The 10,938-nt window shown below is 42.3% G+C and overlaps 1 protein-coding gene across 1 annotated transcript; it reads left to right on the top strand.

Moving 5' to 3' along the window:
- Positions 1–61: 61 nt before the first annotated feature.
- On the top strand, positions 62–10,938 carry LOC146542381 (E3 ubiquitin-protein ligase TRIM36-like). Its single transcript, XM_085214112.1, has 7 exons — positions 62–127; positions 1,598–1,693; positions 3,267–3,520; positions 4,135–4,259; positions 4,801–5,094; positions 5,356–5,653; positions 6,801–10,938. The coding sequence occupies exons 1-7, from the start codon at positions 62–64 to the stop codon at positions 7,147–7,149; spliced, it is 1,482 nt and encodes a 493-aa protein (XP_085070238.1). The 3' UTR covers positions 7,150–10,938.

The raw sequence follows: 10,938 nt of genomic DNA, 5'->3' as shown, positions 1-10,938 counted from the left end.
TTACATGGAGATAAGGATGTGGTGGGGGACCATGTCAAAGGCCTTGCTCAAGTCCAGGTAAATGACATCGATCACCTTCCTCTTGTCCACCAGTGCCCTCACTCCATCATCGAAGACCACCCGATTGGTTAAGCATGACCTTGTAGTCTACCTCGATTTTAGAAAGGCATTCGATACTGTCTCCCACGACATCCTTATAACAAAGCTGAGGAAGTGTGGGATAGACGAGTGGACAGTGAGGTGGGTTGAGAACTGGCTGACTGGCAGAGCGCAGAGGGTCGTCGTTGGTGGTGCAGAGTGTGGCTGGAGACCTTTAACCAGTGGTGTCCCCCGGGGGTCTGTGCTGGGTCCGGTCTTGTTCAACATCTTCATCAATGACCTTGATGAGGGGATAGTGGCCACCCCAGTAAGTTTGCTGATGATACGAAGCTGGGAGGATTGGCTGACCCGCCTGAAGGCTGTGCTGCCATTCAGCGAGTCCTGGACAGGCTGGAGAGCTGGGCAGTAAGAAACCGGATGAGGTTCAACAAAAGCAAGTGTAGGGTCTTACACCTAGGGAGGAATAATTGCATGCACCAATACAGGCTGGGGGATGAGCTGCTGGAGAGGAGCTCTGCAGAGAGGGACCTGGGCGTCCTGGTGGACGACAGGTTGGCCATGAGCCAGCAGTGTGCCCTCGTGGCCAAAAAGGCCAATGGCATTCTGGGGTGCATTAAGAAGAGCGTGTCCAGCAGGTCGAGGGAGGTGATCCTCCCCCTCTACTCTGCCCTGGTAAGGCCTCATCTGGAGTACTGTGTCCAGTTCTGGGCTCCCCAGTACAAAAAAGACAGGGATGTCTTGGAAAGAGTCCAGCGGCGGGCCACAAAGATGGTGAAGGGCCTGGAGCATCTCCCCTATGAAGAAAGGCTAAGTGAACTGGGTCTGTTTAGCCTTGAGAAAAGACGACGGAGAGGGGACCTGATCCAGGTTTATAAATAGTTTATAAATACCTGAGGTGTGGCGGCCATAGCGGTGAGGCCAGTCTCTTTTCAGTGGTACGTGGAGACAGGACGAGGGGAAACGGACATCAGCTGCAGCACAGGAAGTTTCGCACGAATGTGCGTAAGAACTTCTTCACGGTGAGGGTGACGGAGCACTGGAACAGGCTGCCCAGGGGGGTTGTGGAGTCTCCTTCTCTGGAGATATTCAAGTCTCGCCTGGACGCCTGCCTGTGCGACGTGGTGTAGGGAACCTGGTTTGGCAGGGGGTTGGTCTCGATGATCTCTAGAGGTCCCTTCCAACCCCTACAATTCTGTGATTCTGTGATTCTGCCCAGGGAGGTGGTGGAGTCACCATCCCTGTACATGCTCAAGAAATGTTTAGATGCTGTACTGAGGGACATGCTTTACTAAGAAATTTTGGTTATAGGTGTACAGTTGGACTAGATAAGGTCTTTCCAATCTTGGTGATTCTCTGATTCTATGACTTTCAAAACTGATAGTAGTCTGCCAGCCGTGCTACAAGGTAAACTGAATATTTACTGAGTGACTTATTCCTGCTGTTGATATGTTTGGTTTGGAAATCCTTGATCTGATTGTTTGCTATTCTATTTTAATAGGAAAAGCTTTCAAAAGATATAGAGTATCTCATCAGTAAGGAAAGCCAAGTAAAAGCTCACATCTCACAGCTGGGTCTGCTGCTAAAAGAAACAGAGGTAATAATGATGTGCTCTTTTTGTGAAGGGGCAGTCCTTGAGGCACACAGCAAGGGCTGGAACTGTTTCCAGCACTGTGTTTCACTGGCTATATTGAGGGCTGGAGGGTTAATTTGAAACAATTTCTGTAGAAGTTGTGTTAGTCTTCTCACTTTAAAACCATTCTGACAGTGTGGGAAATTTAGGCAATGTACAGGGGAAGGGGAAGTTTTGGTTTGCAGTGTAAATTTGAAATAAGGCTTATTTGATACTTTAATCAAAGATAGATGAATTGGACTTAAAGCTCTCTGTATTAATGGAAATGCACAGCTTATGTTTTTTAATTATTTTGAGGATGTTGCAGTGAAGTCAGAATTAAGATAAAAAACTCTGTGTAGAAGACAGAGGTGGGGGTATTCTTTGCATGCAAAATGCAAAACTGACAGAAATTGCAGGAGCTCTTGGCCCTCCCCTTTCCTGTATGCAAATCATATCTGTCCATCTATCTGAAGTAGTAGGCAGAAGTGGTCCTGTTGCTCCAGGGGAGTTGGGTGTTGAAACATGGCACTGGGCTACCCTGGGAAACATACAGAGGTCACAAGGTTTGAGATCCCCTATGGTAAATTAAGATGAAACAATACCAAACAATCAGTTAAATGTTTGCTTGGATCTCACTGTGATACTTAGATTTATATGTCTGTATCTTATTGACTGTGAGCTATGATGATATGCCTTGCATTACTGCCCTTGGATCCAGCAGTGTCACAATAGTCAGGGTTGTTTCTCTGGTGCTGAGCACATGTGCCTGAACTAGCAGTCTTTTGACTTTTATGTGCTCACAGTCCCCCCCACTAAAGAGGAGCTCAAGTTACAATTTGTGCAGTTCCACTGAGCATGTACAGTCCTTCTTCAGAATGTACCAAAAATGAGCTGGGGTCTCAGGAGGTTATCAGACTGAGATATGACACTATAGCTGCTCAAGTGCACTTTGAGGTTTAGAATACGCTGGAAATTGGTCAGTGGGTTGGAGGGTCTTCAGGTGTCTCACTTTCCCAGTGCCCAAAAGACTCATTGTTGAGCATCTCTTCCTCCCCCAGTAAGTTCTCGTGATGTTGCTGAACAGGTCTTCATAGTCTCAGAAGACAAGGAAATCCATCTGGAAAAGTAGTGTCTTGCCTTGTTAAGGTCTCCTCCTCCAGCATCTCCTAATCTCCTACCAAGGACATTAAGGACATTTGCTTCTCAGCCTTTTACAGTGAGAAGTCTCTTGGGCAGGAAGGCTTTAGACCCACCTGCTTTTATAGTGCTTTTCCATGAGCTGTTTAGGTAGAGCTCACATCTCACAGCTCTATATGATTCAGGGCATAATCTGAGAAATAATTTCCTGCTCTTCGTTCTCAATGTTAAGATAGTAAATATATACTAGCTTGGGTGCAGTGTTACTTGTCTTTTCAGTTCTTTAACAGTATAACAAAGCTGTAAGTCTTTCAAACAGATGATTGTATTGGTGTTATAGTTTGTAAAAAAATCTGTGTTTCTTTATGCAGACACAGAGCTATGAGACTGGTTTAAAATGCATTTTGTTCTTTCCTAGTGCAATGGGGAAAGAGCTAAAGAAGAGGCATCTCAGAGTTTTGAGAAATTAATTAATATCCTGGAGGAGAAGAAGTCTGCAGCTCTTAGGGCAATTGAAGTGACTAAGAATTTAAGGCTGGACAAATTGCGAACCCAAGCAGAAGAATATCAAGGTCTCCTGGAAAATAATGGTCTTGTAGGATATGCTCAAGAAGTCCTTAAAGAAACTGATCAGTCCTGTTTTGTTCAAACAGCAAAACAACTTCACGTCAGGTATCTCAGTTATCGTCTGGGTTAGGTGCAGATTCTGCTGCTGCAGGATGTCTGGTCAAGTAGGTTATCTTAACACTTGCTAGCAGTGTTCTGGGTGTAGTACCTTTTATTGCAGAACCTCATAACCAGCCCAGCTGCAGTTCAGAAGAGATTACTGTGTACAGTGTGTGTTCAGAAGTAGCACACCAAAGGGATTCTGTCCTTCTAAAGCATCTAGCCCTGCTTAGTAGAATTGCAGTGTAAGGGCAGTCTGTTCAGCTCACTGACAAATTCCTTTGCACAGTGATTATATCAGCTATTTACAAGTTAATCTAACAGGTCTCTTCCAACTTTACACTTCTGATCTTAATAGTTGGTCTCCATTAGCACTTCACATCTGTTTTGTTCTTTGAACAGAATGCAAAAAACTTTAAAGATACTCTGCTATTTGAACTTCTACTTGTTCACTTGTCCTTACCTTCATGTGCGTAAGGATTTTAATCTTTGCATTTAAATTCTGCCTGTAAGGAAGGTGAGACTTCAGTAAGTAAAACCTAGCATTTTTGCTTTTTGAAATGTAGATTTATACATTCCCGTTTCTTTTGTCTGCCATCCCTACACTCCTGTGCTTTCAGAATCCAAAAAGCTACTGAATCTCTGAAGAGCTTCCGGCCAGCAGCTGAAAGTTCTTTTGAAGATTTTGTGGTGGACACAACCAAGCAAGAAGTGATCCTTGATGACTTATCCTTCTATTCCAATGGTAAGTTGTGAGAACATCAAGTCTTCGTTGAGTTACAGCTTTAAGAGTTTCTCTAGAAAGGGTGAGAATTTATGCAGGGCTGGAGTTGCAGATCTCAGTGAGTTACCCTGACTTGCATTTGATCTTTCTGCTTACATGATCGACACAGCATTACCTATCAGCATTACCTAATTGCTCTGACAGGCAAGCTGGGATGTCATCAACTTCAGTACCAGTTCACATTGGCTTCTAAAATATTGTAGTTAAGTAACACTTAATTAAGTCTTAGTGGAAGTGTGTTGTTTTGTGTGCAGAAAAAAATGGGCATTTTTAATGCTGTTAGTTTTTTTCAGCAGCTTGCACAAATTAACAGCACAACTTTCAAATTAAAAACAGAAACTAAGGGATTCATTTGAGTGCAGAAACACAGGCAATGTCACCTTTAACTGTGCAAGTCATATTATTTATGCTAAGCTCCTGAGCAAAGACTGATACAGATCACTCTAAAACAATGCATAGCTAAACTTCTGGATTTTTTTCTCCTTAATCTGTGGCCTTCCAGGTCTTGAAATACCAGAAATCAACGAGGAGCAATGCAGAATGTATAACAAAGCTGTGATCAGTTGGGAATCCTCCGGGAAGACAGACTCTGCTGATATGTATGTTCTTCAGTATCGCAAGCGTAGTAGAGAAGAGGAGAGTATGATGTGGCAGGAAGTTGAAGTTTACAACAAGAGCAAAGTCATATCTGATCTTGATGATGACAGTAGCTACACCTTCAGAGTTCGAGGATACAAAGGGTCCATCTGTAGCTCATGGAGCAAAGAAGTTATTTTGCGTACACCTCCTGCTCCAGGTACTGGGTTTTCTTCTGTCCACCTGCACTGGAAACCACCTACAGTTCCCAGACTTCTATCCCATTATTGGTTGTATCTGTATGTATAGAAGTACTATAATGAGCAGGTTAATTATCATACCGCGCTTATTAGCGTGCATGACAATCCTAATAGCTTTTCATAGTGAGAATTTCTAATGCCAGTGTAAAGATGCAGTATATAAGCACAGAAAACCAAAAGATATCTAACTAACAGGAAATTCCTGGAATACTATTTTTCAGTTCTTAGCTTTCTTTTTGATGACAAATGTGGGTACAACAGTGAACGTCTCCTGCTGAACCCAGAAAGAACCTCTGTGGAAAGCAGCGCTGGATTTCCTTTACTGCTAAGAGCTGAACGCATGCAGTTTGGATGCTACACAACCCTGAATTACATCATTGGTGATACTGGTGTTGCCAAAGGGAAGCACTTCTGGGCTTTTCATGTGGAAGCCCATTCTTACCTGGTAAAAGTGGGAGTTGTTTCTAGCACCAAGATACAGAAATTTTTCCACAATACACATGATGTGACAAGCCCAAGGTAAATTCCAAGCATGTGCATGAAACATGTTTTGTACAAGAAGATGGTTGGGTATATTTTATTTTATTTTATTTTATTTTATCAATTTAAAAGCAAATGTAGTCTCATTTAACAAACTTGAACCTAACCAGTGGAAAGTAGCTTGAAGCAGTAAGATATATGCAGGTTGTCCTATTCCTTTTCTTGTTCCCTGCTTTCAGTAGTGAGCTGTTTGAATTACGCAGGGTCCGATTATCTTTCTTTTTTGGAAAGAAGTCAAGCTCGGAGAAACATTGAGATACATCAGTTAAAGCAAGAAGGTGGAAAGCAATCCATTAGCTGTGAGACTGAAGCAATTCTTGGTTGTCATTAGGTAGACCATTAGCATGGTAGATTGTCAACTGTTCAGAGGTACAGAGTTCACAGAGTTGTCTGTCTGTGTAGTAGCTTGCATCATGATGGATTTCAAGTTGCTTGCATGTGGTTTTTGGATTGCTGCTGAGCAGAGTCAGAATACTGTGAAGAAACCAGCCCCAAAATTTCCAGCTCTCAATTACAGCTACAGTAAACTCAAATGTATCTAGAAATGGAAGGCTGGGAAGGTATTGTCTGGAGACTGTAGCTTCATATCTTAACAGGTGTATCGGCTTCTTCCTATCCAGTGTAACAAAACTGAAAAAATGTTCATGTCTTAAGTTGCTTAGGCAGCGTAGTGATGTCCTAAGATGTGTAATAAGGCAGTTGCATGGCAACCTCTTTAGAACAAGAGGTGTATTTATTGGTGTTACTTAGTATTATGTAAATAAAGTTAAATATATCCTGCCTGTAATGATAAATCGTATTTGCAGAACTACCTGTCAAGTTACCTAATTTAGTGTACCTGGTAGGTTCATTCATCATTACGTAGCAAAAGTAGATTCAGATAAACTTGGAACTTAATGGCTTGTTAGCAAAACCTTCTGTTGTCTCACCCTCATTAGTTCAGCTCCAAGTGGCTATTCACTTACGAAATGTATCTTCCCTTCCAGCACGTGGTGGTGTATTTTTACCCCACAAGCTCTTGGTTTTTGTATAATGTTACCCGTCTTACAGAAATGTTTTCTGTAGTTCCCATTGCAGACAGTATTTGTGAATCTGACAAGAGAAAATGGTTGTTTTTCTGTCCTAGATCTGAACAAGACAGTGGTCATGACAGTGGGAGTGAAGATGCCTGTTTGGATTCATCACAGCCTTTCACACTGGTCACTTTGGGCATGAAGAAGTTTTTCATCCCCAAGGCAGCTGCTGACCCGAGGGAAGCTGCTGACCCCAAGGATGCATCAAGTAGAATCCTTCCCCTGCCCTCCTGCGTGGGGATCTGCCTTGACTGTGACAATGGCAAGGTGGGCTTTTATGATGCCAGCCACATGAAATGCCTGTACGAGTGTGAGGTGGAATGCTCAGGCATGATGTACCCAACATTTGCCTTAATGGGTGGTGCAGCAATTCATCTCAAGGAAACCATCCCAGCAAAGTAGTTGGCATACCAAGATGACCTGTAGGTTAGTGCTCTCCTGCTGCTGGTCTGAAATTAAAAATAAGAGCAGAAGCATTTTACCTTAGTTTTCAGTCCTGATTCAAATACAGTATACCTAAGTGCTGTACACGAGCCTTTGGGTCACACTTGTGTGTTGCTTTGTTTGTTTGTTTGCTTGGTTTTTTAAGTGAATAGTCCAGACACTTCCAACAAAAGGAAATGTTCTTCCAGGAACTCTCCTGCCTTTCTTGTGATCTGTGTGATGGTTATCTCCACAAACTTTCCTTCTAGGGAAGGTGGAGAGGAAGTTTGACTAACAACCAAAATTACTTTTCAGGGATAGAAATCTGCCTTTTATGTAATATAGATTCTGATATAGTCAGAGTCAGTTCTGAGTTTTTTGAGTTTAACTGCAAACTGACAGCATCTGATTGCCATTATTCTTTGACATACCTGCCTTAATGCATCTGCAGGACCAAAATCACACTTAGAGAATAAAAAGCAGTGAGAAATCAAAACTGCAGGTGAACATTTAGGCTGTATTTGGAAGGAGAAGGTTAAACTAGAAACTTTATTTCACGTAAGTGTAATGTAACTGTAAGCTGAAACTAGTTCTAACGCCTGATGTAGAGTTGATGGTATAATTGTAAGTTCCTGTACTGTTCCAGGCTTTTTAGTGTAGACATAAAATATATAAAGTGCAATTTGACCCGAAATGTCAGACTTCCAAGAAGTTTTTGCATGTATGAGTAGTAGTACCTGGTTTTAGGCAAAAGGAAATGAATACTTGACTAATAACATGCAAACTGAAAAAAGTTGATGTATTTCTGTTAATACATGTTTTTTTAAGTTAATTTTTTAATCTAACAATGGCTTTTTAGTGAGAATGATAAAATGCACTGATTCAGTTTGGAGACTCAATTTCTGCCATAAAAGGCGTCTCTGTTCAGATTTCTGTTCCGCTCGTATCATGTTGAAGAAATTTACACAACCAGAAATCAAATGTTTGAGTACTTCTACTGTTAACTTTAATTGTGGGAAAATAAGGTTCTGAAGTGAAGGACATTTCTAAAATACGCTCAATTTTTTATGAATTTGGGGATATAATGTTTTGTCTTGATGAATGTGAAGTATGTTTACTAAGCACCTGTGTATAGCTGTAGAGCAATGAACTGTGACCTGAAAATTGCAAGTGGGCACCACTGGTGATGGATTGACCATTTGTCTTGATCTTAGAAGTCTGTTCCAAATGTTATGATTGCTTGGTCCTCTCATGAGGACTTATGAGGCTGGCGCTCTAGCTGTGAAGGATGATGAAAGATCTGAGATTTGCTTCTTTCAGTAATCTTAAAACTTATCTTTTTGGTCCATACCAGATATTAAACTGATTAGGACAAATTTTCTTCTGTAGCATTTTCCACTTGATCCTGATGGTTAGGTCTGAACAAGGCTTCCCCGTCTGATGTATTATTTTGCATTTAATAAGATCGAGTCTGTTCTGCCATCTTACCCAGTCACTTGGTACTGAGGGCTTCCTGCAACTCTCCAGTCTCTTGATTGTTTTGAGTAATTTTATAGTCAACACAAATCTTTACCAAATCTTGAAGCAGCTTAAGCTATAGTGGGACAGAGCAGTTTTATTCCTGCTGTTAAAAATGTACTGTTCCTTCAATCTATTGGACATTTTTTTCTTATTCTGCCACTGAAAGCCCTTACATTTTTGTATGCTCTGTCGACTAGATTACAAGTGCTCTTCGTGAACTCAAGTTATCAATCAGACTCAGAAGTCAAGATTCCCTTTTCTTTAGCTATGGTTTGTTCCAACGTGCAGTTTTCATTCTTCCATTTAGAATCATAGAATCACCAAGGTTGGAAAAGACCTAAAAGACCATCCAGTCCAGTCCAACCGTTCACCTATTACCAATAGCTCCCACTAAACCATGTCCCTCAACACAACACCCAGTCTTTCCTTGAACACCCCCAGGGTCGGCGACTCCACCACCTCCCTGGGCAGTCCATTCCAGTGCCTGACCACCCCTTCTGAAAAGCAATACTTCCTAATGTCCAGCTTGAATCTCCCCTGCCGTAGCTTGAAACCATTCCCTCTGGTCCTATCACTAACGACACGAGAGAAGAGGCCGACCCCCAGCTCACTACAACCTCCCTTCAGGAAGTTATAGAGAGCAGTGAGGTCTCCCCTGAGCCTCCTCTTCTCCAGGCTGAACATTCCCAGCTCCTTCAGCCTCTCCTCATACGGCCGGTGCTCCAGACCCCTCACCAGCTTTGTTGCCCTCCTTTGAACACGCTCCAGGGCCTCAATGTCTTTCTTGCAGTGAGGGGCCCAAAACTGGACACAGTACTCGAGGTGCGGCCTCACCAGTGCTGAGTACAGGGGAACAACCGCCTCTCTGCTCCTGCTGGCAACGCTGTTTCTGATGCAAGCCAGGATGCCATTGGCCTTCTTGGCCACCCGGGCACACTGTGGGCTCATGTTCAGCCGAGCATCAATCAATACCCCCAGGCCATTTCCTCGACGCAGTCCTCCAGCCACACCGCCCCAAGCCTGTAGCGTCGCCTGGGGTTGTTGTGGCCGAAGTGCAGGACCCGGCATTTGGTCTTGTTGAACCTCATCCCGTTGGCTTCAGCCCAGCTCTTCAGCTTGTCCAGGTCCCTCTGTATGGCCTCGCTGCCCCCAGGCAGATCCACACTTCCAGCCAATTTGGTGTCATCTGCGAATTTACTGAGGGTGCACTCGATGCCCTCATCCAGGTCATCAATAAAGATATTGAAGAGGACAGGCCCCAGCACCGACCCCTGGGGAACACCACTCATGATTGTCTACCAAATATAACATTGTTTTAAAGCTACACATTGTAGGGCTGGATTTGCTAATCTCTTATTCCCAGATCAAATCTCTTTCTGCAGGTAAGTATCTCATTTTTAATCCTTCTGTTTTGGAAATTGTTCTAAATTACAATTTTTATGTCTCAGTTAGCACTCCATAGTTCCACACTTACATCTTTAGAAGCATCTGGACTGATATGACCAGGCTTTAGCATTTCTTTACTTCATGAAAATTGTCATAAAATTGTCACACCATCTTAAATGTGAAGATAAATCAGTCTGAAGGGCTAACTTTTAAAAGAAGGGGGGAAAAAAAGGTAGTGATTTAAGAAAACAGAAGTAAAGGAGGAAGAATTCAGGTTTTTCTTACTATATCTTCGCCTGACATTCATTTAAGATGTGCTCTGCTATGCAATTACTTATTCTACTGGACATAGGCTGATGTTACTTAAAACATTTACCTACCTTTTGGTATGTCAGTTTGTAAATATCTCATTCAGCATATTAAAATTGGTATGGCTTTTGGTGTAGAATACCTTGCATGTAAGGGTATTCATTGCAGTACTATAAGGCGCTTGCTCCAATTTATTAAATAGAAGCTCACTGTCAGAGGCAAATGATTTTTTCCACCTGTCAGAGATACAGTTCAGTAGTACGTGCCTACACTGACACTTACTTTTGCAAAACAATTTTATTCCTACAAAACAGCACTTTACAATGTGGACTAAGCTAAGAATGGTGTGATATTGTGTGGGTCTCTGTGCAATATAGCTGTCTGGTGACCAGTGTGTGATTTGCAAAGCTCCATTCAGGTGTGAATCATGTAGACCCTTCTGAAGTATATAAAGCTTTAACAAAAAGGCCTTATTTAAAAATACTCTGAAATGTAAATGTGATGTCAGTTTTTTGTGTTTTTTTTTTCTAAATAAAAGCTGAGAATACTGTA

The sequence above is a fragment of the Meleagris gallopavo genome, chromosome Z (genome assembly GCF_905368555.1).
Source record: "Meleagris gallopavo chromosome Z, MGAL_WU_HG_1.1, whole genome shotgun sequence".
In the NCBI taxonomy this organism is placed as follows: Eukaryota; Metazoa; Chordata; class Aves; order Galliformes; family Phasianidae; genus Meleagris; species Meleagris gallopavo.
The sequence above is the reverse complement of the archived record's forward strand: the minus strand, read 5'-3'. Positions and strand labels throughout refer to the sequence as shown.